Source organism: Pan paniscus, chromosome 8 (genome assembly GCF_029289425.2).
Source record: "Pan paniscus chromosome 8, NHGRI_mPanPan1-v2.0_pri, whole genome shotgun sequence".
Taxonomy (NCBI): domain Eukaryota; kingdom Metazoa; phylum Chordata; class Mammalia; order Primates; family Hominidae; genus Pan; species Pan paniscus.
This window is the reverse complement of record NC_073257.2, coordinates 126,533,916-126,554,929: the sequence shown is the minus strand read 5'-3', so window position 1 is coordinate 126,554,929 and position 21,014 is coordinate 126,533,916. Positions and strand designations below refer to the sequence as shown.

General features: G+C 41.7%; 1 protein-coding gene across 3 annotated transcripts in view; it reads left to right on the top strand.

The window, feature by feature from the left end:
- ABLIM1 (actin binding LIM protein 1) overlaps positions 1–21,014 on the top strand; it is a 329,600-nt gene that overhangs the window by 90,615 nt on the left and 217,971 nt on the right. For 2 of the 3 annotated variants that reach the window (XM_034931561.2, XM_034931560.2), the window contains exon 1: positions 19,264–19,522. The exons of the other annotated variant lie outside the window; for it this stretch is intronic. In XM_034931561.2, coding sequence (XP_034787452.1) covers positions 19,279–19,522 — 244 coding nt within the window. In that variant the 5' untranslated portion in view covers positions 19,264–19,278. Of the gene's footprint in view, positions 1–19,263; positions 19,523–21,014 lie in introns of those variants that run through there. 3 annotated transcript variants of the gene reach the window in all.

Sequence of the window (21,014 nt, the reverse complement as noted above, 5' to 3'; positions counted from 1 at the left end):
TTCTGCTGATTAAACCCAGATACAGAAGAGTTTGGAGTGTAGCTTTAGGAAAGGTGGGAAGGCAGAATGCTCCTTGGATAAAAGTCTTAATTCTATCAAGATTTTTCTCAGGCTTTATACTTTTCTCAGGTGTTTCTGGGTTTTTTGTCCTGATGGCAATGTCATAATACACACAGAAGAAGGGGCATGAAGGGGATTGTTTTATTTCATTCATTTCACTATTATTTACTGAGCTCCTACTATGTGCCAGTCACCATGCTAGGACCTGGGGATACAGTCATGAGAAAGGTGGCTATGAGTCTTCCCTTTGTGGAGCTCATAGGCCAGCAGCAGTGGCAGACAAGTGGACCATAGCATGCCAAGGGCTCCAGGAGGGTCCCCCAGAGGGAGGGAACCAGGCTTTTCAGAAGTAAGAGGGATTTTTCTTGAGGTAGATAAACTTGGCCAGGCGCGGTGGCTCATGCCTGTAATCCCAGCACTTTGGGAGGCCAAGGCAGGGTGGATCACCTGAGGTTAGGAGTTTGGGACCAGCCTGGCCAACATGGAAAAACCCCATCTGTACTAAAAATACAAAAGTTAGCCAGGCATGCTGGTGCACGCCTGTACTCCCAGCTACTCAGGATGCTGAGGCAGGAGAATCGCTTGAACCCAGGAGGTAGACGTTGCAGTGAGTCGAGATCATGCCACTGCACTCCAGCCTGCATGACAGAGACACCATCTCAAAGAAAAAAACTTCCTACTGATTTTACATACATATGATTAAAATAAAACCGCACAGTGAAAGGACTTAGGAGTCTCCATTCCTAGTCATTAAACCTGAGATTGGCAATAAAATTTAAAGGAATTCTTGAGGGGTTTTGAGAACACAATAATCTGAAATCCCCCGAGTTTCTTGGGAATACCATTTCCCCAAGAAACATAATTGTATAAATCCACTCTCATGGTTACTGATTGTTCTCTTACATTTTCTTTTTTTTTGTTTTTTTGAGACAGAGTCTTTTTTGAGATGGAGTCTAGCTCTGTCGCCAGGCTGGAGTGCAGTGTCGCGATCTCGGTTCACTGCAATCTCCGCTTCCCGGGTTCAAGCCATTCTCTTGCCTCAGCCTCCCGAGTAGCTGGGATTACAGTCACGCACCACCACACCCAGCTAATTTTTGTATTTTTAGTAGAGACGGTATTTTGCCATGTTGGCCAGGCTGGTCTCAATCTACTGACCTCGTGATTCACCCACCTCGGCCTCCCAAAGTGCTGTGATTAGAAGCGTGAGCCATCGCGCCCAGTCACATTTTCTTTTCATTTGTTGTTATACCAGTTGTGTTTCCTTCTTTTCTTGAGAAGTCATCTTGCCCCACTGTCAGGTAATTTCCTTTCTTCTGGTTATGCATTGAATTGTGTCCTCACAAAGGACACTGAAGTCCTAATCGCCAGTACCTGTGACTGTGACCTTATTTGGATCACCTTAACAGACCATCAAGTTAAGATGAGGTCATGAGGGTAGGCTTTAATCTAACATGAGATGTCGTTAAAAAAAGGGAAATTTGGATGCAGAGATGGACATGCATAGGTAAAAATGGCATAAAGAAACAAGAGAACCATCTCCAAACCAAGAAAGGCCTGAACCTACCAGAGAGTAGCAGAGAGGAATGGAACAGATTCTCCCTCACAGCCCTCAGAAGGAACCGACTCTGCACTCTTTGACTTTGAATTTCTAGTCTCCAGAACTGTGAGACAGTTTCTGTTGTGTAAGCCACCCAGTCCACGATACTTTGTAATAGAAGCCCCAGAAAACTAGTACATCTTAGCTAATGCATAAGGTCCTGGTAAGCATGACAGGAGTTGTATATGTAAATACACGCAAAGGCTAGTGGCTGGTGTATTAGTCTGTTCTCACACTGCTATAAGGACATACCTGAGACTGGGTAATTTATAAAGGAAAGAGGTTTAATGGACTCACATTTCCACATGGCTGAGGAGGCCTCACAATCATGGCAGAAGGCGAAGGAGGAGCAAAGTCACCTCTTACATGGTGGCAGGCAAGAGACCATGTTCAGGAGAACTGCCCTTTATAAAACCATCAGATCTTGTGAGACTTATTCACTATCACGAGAATAGCATGGAAAAGACCCACCCCCACGATTCAGTTACCTCCCACCGGGTCCCTCCAGTAACGTGGGGATTTGTGGGAGCTACAGTTCAAGATGAGATTTGGATGGGGACACAGCCAAACCATATCAGCTGGTACATACTTGTCATCTTATTGTAATGTAGGCTTCAGCTTGGGAGTCATCAACATGGGGCTCTCTACCCAATGAGGACAGCTCTTCAATGATTGTGGATACTTGGCGACATAGGGTGAATGGAACATAGGGAACATAGAGAACATCTGGGACATAGGGATGGGCAAGATATTCCATCTCAGGACATAGGGAGCATTTGGTTATAACCATGCTGATACAGAGGACTTTCTACCATTTTATGATGGCCGTGGAAAGAGCCATGTGTTCATATAGCAAGAGAGCCAAGAGAGGTTCTAAGGAGAAAGATTAGGTCAGGGAATTCTGGGCAGAAACTGCCTGAGATCCAGCCTCCCACAAACTTTCATCTTTAAAGATTTTCCATCTTTATGAAGAAGAAAATTTTTTTCTAGTCTCTTCATGACTCTCAGAGCATTCTTATAAATTTCTGATTTTGAAGGTTTAACAGTGTCCCTTCACTTCACTTCCACTTTTGAGATGGAGCAAGACTCCATCTCAAAAAAAAAAAAAAGAATAACAATTATTAAGATAGCTCAGATCTTTTGAGTCCTCACTCTGTGGCAGGCACTGTGCTATGTCTTTACATATTGTATTATCTAATTTAAATCTCATTTAATTGCCTTAACAGTTCTAGGAAGGAGGTGAGGAAACTGTTACTTACAAAACATTTTCCCAACTTCGTGGTAAATCTTGCCCAACTTCGTGGTAAATAGCGGAGCCAGAGCTTGAACCCAACTCTGACTGCAGAACTTATGTCTCACTACCTTCTGAATTCCTGAACACCAAGTGGCTGAGAATATGAAACATTTTTACAGTTATGATGTACATTTAAAATAATAACTGCTAAACTGATTCTTAGGAATTGAGACCAAAGGTGTGTACAAAAGGTCTCTCTTCTTTTTAATTAATTAATTGATTTTTTTTTTTTTGTGGGACAGAGTCTCGCTCTGTGGCCCAGGCTGGAATGCAGTGGCATGATCTTGGCTCACTGTAACCTTCACCTCCCAGGTTCAAGCAATTCTGGTGCCTCAGCCTCCTGAGTAGCTGGGACTACAGGCGCATGCCACCATGCCTGGCTGATTTTTGTGTTTCTAGTATAGATGGGGTTTCGCCATGTTGGCCAGGCTGGTCTCGAACTCTTGACCTCAAGTGATCTGCCTGCCTCGGCCTCCCAAAGTTCTGAGATTACAGGCATGAGCCACCACACTGGGACCAGATGGTCCCTCTTAAACTCTATTTTGCTAACTAGATAACCTGGTTCCCCCCACTTTTTTTTCCTCTGATTACATTTGCCTGAATTTTGCCCTTAATGTCTCTCTTCTCAATAGTCTTTTATTTTTTTAAGTCACTCTAGGGATTTCATCTTTATTGAAAACAAAAAAGATTCAGATCAGTAATTGAACAACTACTGAAGCCTGTCATCGTGTCCAAATAATTGGTCATATAATAAATATGGTCCCTCCTCATGTGATGCTCCTTGCAGGCTTTTGAGAAGTCAGACAATTGCATAATTATAAATTGTGGTACCATGAGAAAATATATAGGATAATAAGAGAATCTAATTTAGTTGGGGCATCCAGGAAGACCTCTCCAAGGAGCTGACACTGAAGCGGAGGCCTGGCTGATAAATAAGAGTGTGTGTGGTGGGGTTGGGAGCCACAGAGACTGCCTGCAGAGGGAAGAGTGTGTCTGAGGTCTGTGCCACGTGGAATGAATGATGGCCACTGTGACTGCAGCTTAGTGAATGAGAAGGAAGGCTTCAGAGATAAGGAAGAAGACATGAACAAGGGCCTGCCTGTGATTGCATACCATAGTAAGGGTTTTGGATTAGCATTGCTCATTGCTATACAAATTAATGGGGTAAAGATATCTTAACTATTATAAAAAATGATTACAAGTAAACTTGAATGGCAGTGTGGTGTTGGTGGAAAGAGTTTTGGTTTTTTTTTGTTTTTTTTTTTTTTAGCTGGAGTCTTGCTCTGTCACCCAGGCTGGAGTGTAGTGGCACGATCTCGGCTCACTGCAACCTCCACCTCCCAGGTTCAAGTGATTCTCCTGCCTCAGCCTCCCAAGTAGCTGGGATTGCAGGCATGCACCACCACGACTGGCTAATTTTTGTATTTTTAGTAGAGATGGGGCTTCTCCATGTTGGTCAGGCTGGTCTGGAACTCCTGACCTCAGGTGATCCACCTGCCTCAGCCTCCCAAAGTGCTGGAATTACAGGCATGAGCCACTGAGCCCGGCTGATTTTTTAAAATATTAAAATGGAAGAGAGTAGAATCCATAAACAATACCACTCACATACGGTCATCTTATTTACAACACAGGTGCCACTACAATTCAGTGCAGAAAGAATGGATTTTTCAGTAAATGATGCTGGAGCATGAGATATCTATGTGGGGGGAAAATGAACCTTGATCACTATCTTATACTGTTTATTAAATTTAATTTGAGATGGAACATAAAAGCTAAAACAAGCTTCTGGAATAAAGCATAGAATACCTTCAAAACCATGGATTAAACAAAGACGTTTTAAACAGGACCAAACCCAAACACTAGCCATAAAAGACAAAAAATACTAATTGAATTACATTAACATTAGGAGTTGTTCATCAAAGGACATCATTAAGAACATGAATAGACCAGCTATCATCTAGGAGAAGATAGTTACATTATGTTTTTCTGAAAACATACTCATATCCAATATATAAAAAGAACTGGCCAGGCGTGGGTGGCTCATGCCTGTAATCCCAGCACTTTGGGAGGCTGAGGCAGGTGGATCACCTGAGGTCAGGAGCTCAAGACCACTCTGGCCAACATGGTAAAACCCCATCTCTACTAAAAATACAAAAATTAGCTGGGCATGGTGGCACATGCCTGTAGTCTCATCTACTTGGCAGGCTGAAGTGGGAGGATTGCTTGAACCTGGGCGGCGGAGGTTGCAGTGAACAGAAATTACACCACTGCACTCCAGCCTGGGCAACAGAGTGAGACTCCATCTAAAAAAATAAAAAATAAAAATAAATAAATAAATAAATAACTCCTGGCTAGGTGTTGTGGCTCATACTTGTAATCCAGATCCTTGGGAAGCCAAGATGGGAGGATTACTTGAGGCCAGGAGTTCAAGACCAGCCCGGGCAACATAGCCAGATCCTATCCTAAAAAATTAAAAATAAATAAATAAAACAAAATTAGCTGGGTGTGGTGGCACTCAACTGTAGTCTCAGCTACTCAGAAGGCTGAGGTGGGAGGATTGTTTGAGCCCAGGAGTTGGAGGCTGCATTGAGCTATGATCGTGCCACTGCACTCCAGCCTGAGTGGCAGAGAGAGAACCTGTCTCTAAAAAAAAATCTGAAAAAGGCACTCCTACAAATCAATAAGAAAAAGGCAGATAAGCCATACTTCACATAGGTGTATACTTCACAAAACAGCATATCCAGAATGGTCAATAAGCATATGAAAAAAGTCTCACTTTCATTAGTCATCAGTGAAATGCAAATTAAAACCTCAATGAGACACCATTTCAATAAAACTTTATTTACAAACTTTTATATGTCTATCAGCATGGGTAAAATTAGAAGGTCTGACAATACTAAGTATCATCAAGGATGTGAAACAACTGCAATTCTCCTACATTGCTGGTGGGAGTATAAACTGAACAACTCACTTTGGAAAAGTGTTTGGCATCACCTTCAGAAGCAAAACATGCATCTTCTATACATCTATATACACCTGTATGATACATCCGTGTGTGTGCATAAACATAAACATATACACTATACATCTATAGCATGAACGTCCACCAATGGACATGTACAGTGATATTCATAGCAGCTTTATCCAGAATAGCCCCAAACTAGAAAAACCCAAATGTCCCCAAACAGGAGAATGGACAAATGAATTGTGGTATATTCTTTCAATGGAATATTATCCAGAAATGAAAAAGAATAAACTGCAGATACACACAACTGCATGGATGAGTCACATAGGCATTATGTTGAGCCAAAGGAGCTAAACATGGAAGAGAACATACTGTCACATGAATCATGCATGACGTTCAAAACTAGCAAAACTAATCTTTCATGAGATTAAGTCAGAATAGTAGCTATCTGGAGGGATGGGGATGCAGTATTGACTGGAAAAGGGTGTAAGGAAACCTTCTGGGGTGTTAGGTATGTTCTAGATCTTGATCTGACTTGGGAAGTGGTTATACGGTTGTACACACATGTAAAAATTCACTGAGTCATATACTGGAGGTTTGTGAACTTTGTAGGTAAGATATATATTTCAATAAAAAATTTAACATTAAAAATATTACAATAGATTTGAATAAATGGGGGAAAGTTTCAAAAAAGCAAAGTTACAAATTGCATATGTAATGTGATCTGAACTCCATTAAAAATTCATGGAAAAAAATCTGTGGAAAGGCTGGGCACAGAGGCTTACGCCTATAATCCCAACACTTCGAGATTGACTTGAACTTCTCATCGCTTGGGCCCAGGAGTTCAAGACCAGCCTGGGTAATATGGTGAAACTCCATGTCTACAAAAAAATACAAAAATTAGCTGGGCGTGGTGGCACATGCCTGTAGTCTCAGCTACTCGGGAGGCTGAGGTGGGAGGATTGCTTGAGCCGGGAGGCGGAGGTTGCAGTGAGCCAAGATCGAGTTGCTGCACTCCTGGATGAGGGAGCAAGACCCTGTCTGAAACAGACAAAAAACAAAAAAAGAAAATTGGCTGAATAATTAATAGTGGTTTCTGGATGGAGGGATTGTATTTCCATTTCTCAATAGATTTCAGTGTTTTTTAAGTTTTCTGTAATATATGTATCTTATTTCCATATCAGAAAAATTGAAATGGGAGAAAGAATCACTGAGTTGATTTTGACATAATTTCAGGAAATTGTAAATCAAGTTTGAAATTTTAGGGGTGAAATAGCAATTCAGGGATGGGCAAATTTAGAAGGCATCACAGAGGGGTAGACCTGAAGGGGAACTGGAACAGCATTTTGGGAAGGATATGAATGAAAGCAGGAATGGGGGATGGTCAAGGAACCTTGTGTGATGTTTCCTTTGGCCCGCGTTCTTCAGCCTATGCTGGTCTGACTTTGTTTCCATCTAGTTCATGAGTTCTGCAGTCCCTTCTGTGGGCCTTCAAGGATGTACTAGCTTTTTCTTACACTCTAACATGGTGATTTGAAACCATTTATGATTTGTATCCTTAACAAGCTCTTTTCCTAGCCTTCTACATTTTTAGGCATTACCATTTGCTCTGTTCTCTATTTTGAGGCTGCCTTTTCTTCCCGGCTGCACCATATGCCAAAGTGAGTTTAAAAATTAATTGTGCCAAGCCATTCTCTCCTCCCCCAAAATAAATAAATAACCCCAGATCCCCAGATCCCCCTTCCCTCCCGCCACAACACACACACGGAGCTCCAGATGATCCATCTGTCCTATTGAAGATATCTACCACCCACTTCATCCTGAGGCAGGCTATTTTTGTTAGCTTTGTCTTGAAAATTCCTATATTGTAAGCTTTAAAGAATACATTGGTTTCCATCAGAAAATGAAAAGCAAAGCACTTTGTTCTCCTGTTTCATACCTATTGCAGGGCTGTGCAAAAAGAAATGCTCAATAAATGCTGATTGAATTGCCTTGATGCAGATCATGGTCTGTGCCACATTTTAGATTTTTCTGTGCACATTTTTACTGATGATTGCACATTTATAATCATAAAATGGATTATGAAAGGGGTAATATTCCCTGGAATCCAATATTTTCTGGAGCTGTTTTTTGCAAATCTGCATCCTCTTAGGTGAGGTTAATTACCAAATTTTCAAATTCTCTGTGGTATCCAAGGATGGCTGGAAGCCTTCTGTGAGTGCTGTTTGTTTTGTTTTGTTTGTTTTGTTTTCAAACTGCTTCTCTCCCTTTCCTTGACAGGGTAAGTAATAGCATTATGCTGTGTTACTGGAAATTTTAATCAATAAAATGTACCTGTCTTTAATTAGGATGCTAGGAAGTACTGCTGAGTTAGATCATTTAGTTAATGCAATGAGCTAAGAGGCTCAAGCATTTATGGGCACAGGGTCAATTTGAGTAAATTTGAGCCTAGATGGGCAGTTTTCATATTTTTTCCAAGATAACCTAAATGAAAGATTCATTTTAATGTCTGAAGTTCATAAATGTTTGGGAAAGCAGTTCTCCTGAAACAGACATAGAAATGAGGAAGACTAGCTTTGCTTTTAAGAAGTTCACAGTTCAGTGATTCCTTTTCTCTTTCATCTATGCCTGTGGCTCAGCTCTCACCTCCAGGTGGATGGGTACTACGAAAGCTATCCCTCCTGCTCTGACTTTCCGTGAGACCTAGAGCAGCATTCTCAGCTGCCAGCTGGACACCACTTCATGGATGTTCTGATGACCTCTTAAGCTTCTTATTACATCTGAAATTAGCTCATTGTTACCTCTTTCCACCAAAACTCATTGTCTTTCCTGTGTTTCTTATCTAAATGGCTCTACTTTTTTGCAGTCAGTCTCTAATCTTTGGGATTCTTTTTGATGCCTCCCCTTACATTGAAGGTTGATTTCAAGCTGGGCATGGCAGTGTGTACCTGTAGTCCTAGCTACCTATAAGGCTTAGGTGGGAGGATTCCGTGAGCTCTAGAGTTTGAGTCCAGCCTGGGCAACATAGCAAGACCCCATCTCTTAAAAACTAAATAAATAAATGAAAGAAAGAAAGATTGATTTCCCCCTTATCAAGTATCCATGTCCTTTTTCTTCTGGCCATTTTTCTATTAGGGCTGTCTCCTATAAATAGTGCCCATCCTCAGTTTGGCTGGGAATATGAACCCATGTAAGAAAGGAATGGCCCAGTGGGTACTATTTGTGAGACAATCTTAGATCTTGTTTTCCTTATCTGCTAATATCCCTGTCTCACTCCACTTGTCCCTTGGTCATCAAACTTATCCATCTCTCCTCCCACCTCCACCTAGGCTGGGTGTTCTTTCCTTTCTTCCTCCTCTCAAATGCTGATGCATAATTGACTACTTCCCCATTTACAATTTTTTTATTCAGTATTTGTAGAAACAGCTCTTCCAATGGATTCCCTCCCCCAAGCACTGCCCCCTTTCAATTTCATGCAACCTGAAGTCTGCCCATCCCCTAGTACTGCCTACCTTGAAGGACTCCCAACCATACCCCCTCCCAGTCAATGACATGGTGTCAACACTGGCATGCTTTGGGGCTCCAAAGGTAGACATTGCATTTGTTCTCATTTCCAAAATCTCATGGAATGGATGTTTACTGCAAAGTAATAGCACCCAGATGATGATTTCTAACACACTGGAGAGAAGTGATTATTTTTGCACTGGGATACATGCTAGAGGTAAAACTCAATGGGAGAATATGGATGAGTCTCAAAAACATGCTGAGTGAAAGAAGCTGGGTGAAAGGGTACATATTGGATGGTTCTATTTATATGAAGTTCTGGAATGTGCAAAAAATGATAGAAATGGGAACAGTGGCTATGGTGTGAGGGCAGGGATTGACTGGGAAGGAGCACAGAGGAACTTTCTGCAGTTCTGGAAGTGTTCTATATCTTGACAGACATGTGGTTTACATAGGTGAAAGCATTTGTTAAAACTCATCAAATTGTATACTTAAGATCTATGCTTTTTGCTGTATGTAAATTGTACCTTAATTTAATCAAAGAAACAGAAAATTAATTCAAGGGGAAAAATTGTAGAGTAAAATGTGTAATAGTATCCTACTAGTGGTTAAAGAGAAAAGACTGTATGTGTAGGAATAAACAAAATAATATAATAGGGAGAGGAGCAGACATGCTCTTGTATTTGTTATTAGGAAACATTTGCTTTGGAAGTGCTACTAGTTAATATCATACACTGTTTTTGGGACTACATGGTCACTTTTGCAGTGGTTCACAGCAGATTAAAATCTGATTTTAGAAATGGGAAGGTATAGGTTTTCTCTGTGGAAACTTCCAATGCTTCTAAAAATCTTGCACCCCGCTACCTTCCCCCGGTACCCAAAATAAATCACAACTGTTTGGTTTAAACTTGGTGAGTAGGAGGGTTTAAATCACAGCTTTTGTAATAACTAATATGTGGATCCCAGACTGATAGCCTAAAGGCCATGGTAGGCCTGTGAACATGTTTTGTTCTGTTTTGCTGGAGGGTGGAGACGTGGAGAGTGGTGCTTTTTTCTTTTTATGAGTTGCAAATGTTTGAAACTTGGGAAATTTCCTATAAAAATGTGAACATCTGGCAATACCTGGCTGGCTTGGATTCTAAAACAGCAATAATTGCTTGGATCTGAGTACTGGCTCCTCCTTTTATAAAATTAAGATAAAATTTACTTTATATATATGCCACCATTCACAGTTATCTCAGGACCAATCTGCTACCTCCATTAAAAAAAATTCTACTTTCAGTCCTATTTTAATTTGCAACCTCTGGATTAACATTTATGAAGCCCTTTCTATGTACCAGGAACTATCAAGGATATCAGGAACTATTTGATATATACATGAGGGAGATATTCTTGTATCTGTTTTACAGATGAAGTAACCAAGCTTCAATAAGAACCCAGCTGAGGTTGCTGAGCAGCAAGTAGCAAAACCAAGATTTGAACTAGGTTATTCTTACTTCCAGAGCCTAGATTTACTGACCATGTTGTTGTTTTTTTTTTACTTTTAACTTTAGTTTCATCTATCGTTGAGTAAAAATTTAGTACTTACCTCTGGTTGAGTTCTGATTAGTTTCTTTGTGATTTATTTTGGTAGAGTAATCCCTGGTCTCCAAACTCTATTGATTTTGCATCCCTAGCAGTAAAAAAGAAAAACAATGCATAATATATATGTATATTATTTATTGGTAAATAATAAACTTGTGCTATATTACCATTATCTACACTTTTAAACATATAGGTAAAGTCTTAAAGAATAAGAATATATATATGAAATCCAGAATTTTCTCTCCACACTGCAGAAAATTATGTTGTAGGTATTGCATACCCTGTCTTGGCAGCCAATAGATTCAGTGATGCCTGGACAATGATTCTGCCCAAAAGCATTTTCATATCAGAGACTGCCAATTTTGTGTCCAATACATTGTCCTTTCTAGATAAAGGATTCAGGAAAAAGGTCACCTGATTTGCCCACGCTATGAGAAGACAGCAGAAAGTTCTCCATTGTTAGAAAAGGTATTGTCTCTCTGTAGCCACATTTAAAAGACTGTATTCTAAAACCTTCTATAACTGTGAACTCCAAAATAGCCAAAGGCATCTTTTATTCCTATTAAGGCCTGGGATTCCCTTTTGGGAAGCTTAGGTTCTTTTCAAACATCTAATTTTGACTGTGGATTTAATGCAGAGAAAAGCAGTACCTTCCCGGGTCTCAGTTTCTCAGTCTGAGATGTGGGGGCTCCATCTCACAGGACTTCTGCTATGATTAACAAATTTGTGGTTTTAAGTACTTGGAAAAAACAAGCGCTGAGAGAGGCTGTTAATATTGAATCAGTGTGAAATGTATTTGTGGATCCATGCCAACAGTTTTCCCAGAATTCTGGTACTCTAAAGAAAGAATGACACTTGAGTATGCTTTTAAAGGCTTGCTTTGTGCCTGCTCAAAGGTCATGCCATGTTATCTCTCTAAATAGAGTTGTTTATATGTGGAAGGATAGGTTTTTCTTTCTAAGAGCTTCTCCATGTCCTTTGACCTCCTTCCCATCAACTTGTGCGATCTGAGTGAAGCTTTTTTCTGGAGCATCCTCTGTTTGGAATGTTCTTTTCTGCCCTCCCCTAACCTCTTTATTCCCTTAGTTAGTTTGTCTTCAAGGCCCAGATGGAACACCAGTATCTTCACAATCCTAGCAGCACCAGGGTGACTTAATCTTTCCCTCTCATGCTCTTTCAAAAAATCAGAATGCAGCATGGAGGGAATGCAAGGGAGCACATTTGACACACCCCTTGTGGACTGAAAGCCTTGTGTGTGTGCGTGTCATCGTTGGGAATGCAATAGAAATACATAAAGTTGTTCATGTAAAATGTGAAACATACACCACATCTCTGTTCTGGAACATTTTTTTTTTTTTTTGAGACAGAGTCTCGCTCTTTCGCCGAGGCCAGAGTGCAGTGGCGCTATCTCGGCTCACTGCAAGCTCCGCCTCCCGGGTTCACGCCATTCTCCTGCCTCAGCCTCCGGAATAGCTGGGACTACAAGCGCCTGCCACTGCGCCCGGCTAATTTTTTGTATTTTTAGTAGAGATGGGGTTTCACCATGTTAACCAGGATGGTCTGGATCTCCTGACCTCGTGATCCGCCCGACTCGGCCTCCCAAAGTGTGGAACATTTTCTTTTATTACGAAAGAAACATTAGGCCGTGGCTCACACCTGTAATCCCGACACTTTGGGAGGCTGAGGTGAGCGGATCACCTGAGGCCAGGAGTTCGAGACCAGCCTGGCCAACATGGTGAAACCCCATCTCTACTAAAAATACAAAAATTAGCCAAGCATGGTGGCATACACCTGTAATCTCAGCCACTTGGGAGGCTGAGGCAGGAGAGTTGCTTGAACCCAGGAGGCAGAGGTTGCAGTGAGCCAAGATCGCACCACTGCACTCCAGCCTGGGTGACAACGAGATTCCGTCTCAAAAAAAAAAAAAAAAAAATTTAAAAAAGAGAAACATTAAAAAAAATTTAAAAGACAGAAAATTAAAAGAGATCATTAACCATATCCCCAAACTCTAAGCCAAACCCCCAAACTTTTACTGCTGTAACGATACACTGGCATGGTATTTACCAAGTTGCACTGTAGTTAGGCACACCCACGCCTGGTTTCCTGCTAATTCGTGTGCTGTTTGTGGGCCCCTACATTATTCATCATTAAGGCTGCTGACACCTGGCCCATCCTTTTGTACGCACTTAATGAATGTTTTAGTTGGCTCACAGTCTCAAAGAGTAGAGAAGGGCCTGGCACTGATTTTAAACCAGTCTCCTGTTCTATTCCTTATCTAGCTTACATTTCTTGTGACCATAAACTACAGGAGTTCTGTGAAGCTAAAGCTGAAGTCCACAGGTGAAACATCTCAAAAAAGGAAGCCAGTGAGCGAGAAGCCCTGACAATAGCATAATCAGAAAACAGATTATCTGGGGTATTGGAGATTTCCTAGTAAATTGACAGTGAACATGAGGTTTGCCAGAGTGAGTCAGAGCTTTTCAGTGTTGAGAGAGACAAATTATAAATACTTCAAATGGTGCCATTAGAAACGCTTCCCTCTGCATTTTTCCTCCTGGGAGAGCCACGGTGGGGAACCTGGAGCAGGCAGGCACCGTGCACCTGCTCCAAGGTCAGCAACTCCGTCAGGGGAGGTGCAGAGAAATGCTGATGCTGGTGTTTCTGGTTCTACGCTCAGCTATTTATCCCACCAGCAAGGACAGCCTGTCTCCTAATTACCAACCACGGGGACAACTTGCTATGTCCACAGCTGGCCAGGGCCTCTCAGGCATGTGCCTGCCACTTAGTGCCTTCCAGTTCAGTGGCACTTAGCTATGCTCTAACCAGGAGGAATGATAATTATATCTTGCAGCTGTATATGTGGTATAGAAGTTCTTAGACACCATGGTATAGAATGTGTACATTTTCCTCTCCTAGCAGAGCATTAATAATGGCCAGAGTGTGTTTTGTCTTTGATATCTGCCTTTTCAAGTATTGGCTACTCTTTTCACAGTGACTTATAGAGAATTACCAAATGTTATTTACAAGGCATTGAGCACCAAGTATGTACAGAGCCTCATGTAAAGGAAACAGGGTGACAAAGGCAAGGCTCCTGCACTCCAGCAGCTTAGCAGCTGGCAGGGGAAATAAGACAGTCTATAGATAACCTTATTGCAAGGCAGGATTACAAATACCATGGGAGAGCTGCTATCTGGGGACAAGATTGAAAGAAATTGATTCTAGCCAGAGTGATTCTGGAAGCCTCTATGGAGGAGGTAATGTTTGAGCTGCATTTTTAAGCACAGGTGGATTTTCAGAAAGTTCCAATGGGAAGGAGGTTGAGGAATTTCAGGAAAAGCAAAAGAAGCAGGGGAAGGATGAAGAGATGTGTTGAGGGCATAGAGAAGGTTTGGCCGCTGACAAAGACTGCAGCCTGGTGGATTGTGATGTGTGGGCAGCAACTTAGTGCTCTGATTCTACGGAGGAGATTCATGGGAGAGTCTTGTCTAACATATGGAGTTTGAGCTCAGGGGGTGCCTGTGACCCCACTCTGAGCTGATCTTCATCTGTGGCTGCTTCCTTGAAGTCATTCCAAGCCTGCCTCTCATTCCTCTTTGGGAACGTTGCCTATGCAGAGTATTGTCAGAGAGTAATTTGAGACACTTGATGCCTGTTAAACTAATTATGATTCAGTCCTCAGAGTGCCATAGTGCTCTCAATCCTGAATGCTCAGCAGATTTTATGTAGTATCTGAATTATTAATGGAGAAGATATGGAAGAGGGTGTTTGGCTGCTTGTTCCATTTTGAGCAGGTCTTGGGCAAGTGGCATTACGGGAAGAGAAGCAGCTGCATGCAGAGGGATGGAGGAAGCAGGCCTTCCAGAGGAGACCTGCCCAGACCGGAGCATATGCCAGTATGCTCAGAAAATCACAGCCTGCTTTGGAGGGATGGGTAAGACCCTTTAAACATTGGGCTTTGCAGAGAAGATGCCCAGGGCTGACCATGCAGAAGGACTGAACTTTAGGACTTGTGGGGAGCAGGGAGCAGGGATAGCCGCTGCTGAGCAGGAGAACCTCAAATGGGCCGAGTCGTCGCTGTCTGGAAGTCCAATTGCACCCCTTTTTCAAAGCCTTCCCACTGAATCTGTTCTGTTTAGCAGCAAAGATCATCCTGACTTGTGAGCAACTGCAGGTGTTTTTGGAAGGCATGCTGAGCTCTTTTTGTTCTTTCATTTTGATTAAAAAGCAACAACAAAAATGAAAAGTCACCCCATTATCACTGATGGGGCCACAGGCTAACTGCAGAACATTTCCTTAGCAAACTAAATTCCAGAAATATTGGCGTCATAAGGTGGCAATTTGCTCTCTGAGAAAATTTTATTCTTTAGTGAGAAGCAAGTAGATCCTAGCAGATGATTTAAGCAGGGAGGGGATACTTGTCTGAGAAAAAAGACTTAAATCACTATATAGAATAAAGTCCATGTTCATTTGTGGAGAATCACTGTGACTGATGAAGAAAGAGCAGTAATTGAGGCATCTGTTCGCTGAGCACTGTGTAGCCCCAAAACGCCTGGCTTTGGGCTGGGGCTCATCACATCAGGTGTTTATTGAGCTCCTACAGCATGCAAAGGCTGGGTGTCCTCAGTGCCCCTTGGTGAATTTTCCCACTGATGGTTCATTTTCATAGTCTATCACAGAAGAGCTTGAGTAGGTACAGTGGAACTGCTTCTAGAAAGATTAGGAATTTCCTATCTGATGAGATACACAGGCCAGCAAAATCTTGGGCAGAAGTTCAACATTTGTAATTATCATTAGCTTTGTAATGTGGTGCATTGTGATATCATATCATAGAACCATAGAAACGGTCACAAAACCCACTGCACTCCTTTGTGATTGCTGTGACTGTAGTTTTATGTGGGCTGTGGCAGAAGGCAGCAGTGAAAGACCTGAATCCACTGGTGCTTCTTTAGGGTCTTCCCCAACTGTGCTTTCCTGGGTGAAGAGGTTGCTGTCAGGCAGATACCACTGCAAGTCTATTTTTAAGACTGGAGGCTTGGCCTCTGCTAGGTATTTAACTGGAGCCATGTGGAGGAGGGTAAGTGAAAAGCTCTGAGCACTTGGGGAGTGGAACTTAGTTCACAGGTGTCTGCAGTCACTGCTGCCAGCATCTGAACTCTCATCCCTCTCCACTGCCTGAGAATGGAGTCAGCCCCCTCACATTTATATGTAGTTCGGTTGTCTTTAAAAGCAAGCAACCATTTGTTTTTCTCATTAGCCGTCTTCATGATCCATATGTAGTTTGCTTTGCATCTTGACCTAAAAAAGTATCAAAATTCTTACGTATAATTCCGTTATTGAATAAGAATTTATTTTCTTTTCCTTTTCGCAGTCTCTTAGAAGACAGTTGCATCTTGAACTAAATATATGGATCTGTAAACTTGTAAAAAAAAAATTTAGGAGTGTTCTGTGCATGCTCTGCAGCTACAATGGCTAAGCACTGAGGTAGAGTTAATGCAGTGGAAATAGTTTTTGTGGGCAATGCTTGATGAGTTTAGGGACCAAGAAAGCTGAACAGCTTTGTTATGGAAGAGTTACCTTCTCTCCAGGTCAGGAAGATGCTGGGTTTGAAGGAAAGAGTCTCTTTTCTGTCCAAAGTCTATGTTTGTGCGTTGTTACTGTGTTCCAGAGCCTGCCTTCAAAGTGGCTGTATCATGTTCCTCTATATAAACACATCTATATTTCACAAAAAGACCATGTAAGCACATATAAGCAAGTAGCTGCTCAGGTTCTCAGTTTGCAAAGAGCAGAGCTCCAGGAAACCCAGCAAGAAAGAATTAACAGTGAAAGGCAGGGGTTCCCACACTACGATGTTTATTACAAAACACTCTAGAAGAACCTGGTAGGGCTGAGGTGGCCCTCGGGGATCTCCATCTTAAACAAATTGGCCCAGAAATCACATTTTGGGAAATACGGGGTTTTTTTTTTTGATGGATGAATGCCACTTTTTTTTTTTCCAGTTGTATTTCTTTTCTTTTCTTTTTTAAAATTTCAATAGTTTTGGAGGGAACAGGTGATGTTTGATGACATGGGTAAGTTCTGTAGTGGTGCTTTCTGAGATTTTGGTGCACCCATCACCCGAGCAGTGTACACTGCACCTAATGTGTAGTCTTTTATCCCTTACCCTCATTTTGAGAAACATTGATAGAACATCTTACATTGTATATCTGAAGGTTCCTCAAAATAGGCAAACAGGGAAAAGAACACATACAGATTGTTTGACCTGCTTTGTAAACTGTTTTTAGAGGAAGACTTTGGAGGTTGGTGTTGGGCTTAATTCCCAGAATTTTGGAGCAGAAATTTTGAGGTGTGACTTCGGTAGTGGTAGAAGTCCCATGTTCCCACTTTCCCCAAGTCCACCTCAGTCTGAGTGCCTCTAGACAGCGTCTGTTTCTTCCATTCCCACCGTGCTTCGCATTGGCATAGAATAATTCTAGCAAATTGGAATTCTCAGGTTCTTGAATTGTGTTGCCAATAGATTAGGAACTTGTAACAAAATAAGCAAGAATTTCCTTTCTCTGCTTCATCTGCCTGGGGCCTTTGTGGAAGGACCTGACTATTGGATAGGAAGAGTCAGCATGGGAGGCAGAAGACCTGGCTCCACCCTAGGCTCTCTGCATTGTCCTGAGAAAGTCACATCTTCTCTGAGACTCACCTTCCTCATCTTAAAGGCTGGCGTAGATCAGTGCTTCCTGAGTGCTGGCACTAGTCTGGGAGAACGTTTAGAAATGTAAATGATGAGTTAATGGGTGCAGCACACCAACATGGCACATGTATGCATATGTAACAAACCTGCACATTGTGCACATGTATCCTAGAACTTAAAGTATAAAAAAAGAAAAGAAATGTAAGTTCCTGACCTTTACGTGCAAGAATCCCATATATATATATTTTGTATTTTTCAAAAGTTCTACAGATTTTTTGTTTTGAGACAGAGTCTTGCCCGGTCACCTAGGAGTACAGTGGCACAATCGTAGCTCACTGCAACCTCAAACTCCTGGGCTCAACCAATCCTCCTGCCTCAGCCTCCCGAGTAGCTGGGACTACAGATGCATGACACCACACTTGGCCAATGTTTTAATTTTTTTTTTTTTCTGTAGAGACAGAGTCTTGCTATGTTGCCAGGGCTGGTCTCGAAGTGGCCTCAAGCAATCCTCCCACCTCAGCCTCCCAAAGTGCTAGGATTGCAGACGTGAGCAACCGCAGCTGCAGATGGTTCTTATGCACAGCAATATTTGGGAACTACCGGACTAGATTACCTTTGATGGCCTTGTCAGCTCTATAATTCTATTCTAGGGTTTTAATGAAAAGGAATTTATATTAGAACATAATAGCCCAATGACAGGAGAAGGAGTGTGAGTTTATTCATTTTGACCTGGGACTTTTGTATGGTTGTAGACGGTCACATATTGTACTGCATCTTACTGTGTGGATGTTAAAGAGTAAATGATAATTACTGGGGTTGTCCTTTTTATATCAATACACTAATTCCATGAAGGTCCTTCTAGCTTGTAACTTTGTGTAAAGCTGAAGCTACCTACATGTTAATTCTGTCTCCATCATATGATTCTGCCATCACAGAAAACCCATGAAACATTAAGACAGTAAACATTGGCTTAATGGAATGAGGCAGAAGGATTTTCCTGGTACTGAGGGGAGGGGTCCCCTTCTAGAAAATGGAAAGGAAATGATCGTTTACTATGGCTGAGAGCTGGATTTGTCACGAATTGAAGCTGAGGATCTTTATCGAGCCTTCCCCACCTCCACCTGTGAGATCTGAAATACTGGAAAACTTGGAATTATTACCCTGGGATTTTTCTGATAGACATTTTTAGATTATATAAAATATGTGTATATATCCCTAGCCCTATTCTCAGTACTCTTACCAGATGATACCGAATATTCTAGGAGTATTTGCAGGAGAATTCTTTTAGATATTGCAGCTATATTCTTTCTCTTATTCTGGATATTAATCTGATTTTCAAATATGCATTCATGTCTGAGACTGAAAGTCTCGAGTTCCTGGTAGTGGCTGTTTTTATACCTAGTCATCTGACTGAAAATATGGTGCCCTAAGCTCTTGAGGGTAATCACTTAAATACATCTCCCTTAATCTTCTTTGCTGGGCAGTGAGAAAAGGAGACAGTAAGGAGCCAGGGGAACAGAGAGAATTGTGGGGCAGCACCGCTCCTTGGGCCCCCACTCCCCATTTCTCATTGCTTGGAAATCCATGCCAAGATGCCTGCCTTCCTTGGTCTAAAGTGTCTGGGGAAATTGTGCAGCTCTGAGAAAAGCAAAGTCACCTCATCTGAGAGAACCAGTGCCAGGGGCTCGAACAGAAAGAGACTGATTGTTGAGGACCGGAGGGTCTCTGGGACCTCCTTCACCGCTCATAGGCGTGCCACTATCACTCATTTGCTGTATCTCTGTCCCAAGGACTACTGCCCACGTGGGCGTGTATGTAACAGCGTTGATCCTTTTGGTAAGTGAAATAACCCTCTCTGGACATGGTTTTGTGTTTTGTGATTGGCATAATTAAGAGAGTACTATCCAGATCATTCTTCTGTAATGTGTTCTTCAAAGGAAACACTACCCTTAATATATAATTAATGGGGGTGAGGGTGGGAGAGATGGAGAATGTAACATAAGTATAGCTACGGAGCTAAATCCCGAGGATATTTTTGTCCAGGATTTTATGATCTTCAGTAACAAATGTATCTCTTTCCAAACTTGGTATGAATAATTGTCAGTAATAGGAAGTATGATGGAAAAGAAAGATCTCTATCTGTAGATGTTATTATTTCATACGACAAAGGATGAATGGAAAGGAAATATTCAAGGGGGGAGATGGAGGCTAGCAAAAGATAAGTAAAGTTGAGGTCCAAATTGTGTCACTGTGTAGGGAGGGCTCGTCTTGTGAAATGTTCTAAAAAAAAATAAAATAAAAAGAAAGTGTTTTAATATTGAGAGAACTTGTTGAGGCTTCTTTTCAGTGAAGCTCATTAAAACGTGTCACTCATCCCTCTGCCTGGGAAAGAGGTGGAGAAGGCCCACTCTGAGGATAGAGTTATTGCACTTGGGAGTTTTCAGACTTTGAAGTTATCATGGTGCCTTTGTTAATGAAGATGATACCTACCCAACTGCTCACACCTTGTCAAAGTCAGACCTAGAATTGGTACAGGAAGCAGAAGGTGATTAACCATAGTCCCTACGAATGTATGAAGTTAAGTCAAATAAGCCAGGAAGCATAACACATTCCTCATCATTCTTGGACAGCCAGAATTGAATTGGATTCAGTTTAGCTGAAGTACTGGAGTTAAGATGTTCTGTTTTGATGATAGACTGGATTAAGAAAATGTGGCACATATACACCATGGAATACTATGCAGCCATAAAAAATGATGAGTTCATGTCCTTTGTAGGGACATGGATGAAACTGGAAATCATCATTCTCAGTAAACTATCGCAAGAACAAAAAACCAAACACCGCATATTCTCACTCATAGGTGGGAATTGAACAATGAGATCACATGGACACAGGAAGGGGAATATCACACTCTGGGGACTGTGGTGGGGTCGGGGGAGGGGGGAGCGATAGCATTGGGAGATATACCTAATGCTAGATGACGAGTTAGTGGGTGCAGCGCACCAGCATGGCACATGTATACATATGTAACTAACCTGCACAATGTGCACATGTACCCTAAAACTTAAAGTATAATAAAAAAAAAAGATGTTCTGTTTTGTTGCAATCAGCTTTCAACAGCTTTATTGAGTTATAATTCATATGCTGTAAAATTCATCCATTTAAAGTCTATAGTTCAGCGAGTTTTAGTATGCAACTGATATGTTACATATATATTTTCATTGCCTCAAAAAGAAACCCTGTACCCTTTAGCTATCGCCTCCCCACCCCAACCTCTTCATCCCCATCTCTCAGCCTTAAGAAATCAAAATCTACTTTCTGCCTCTTA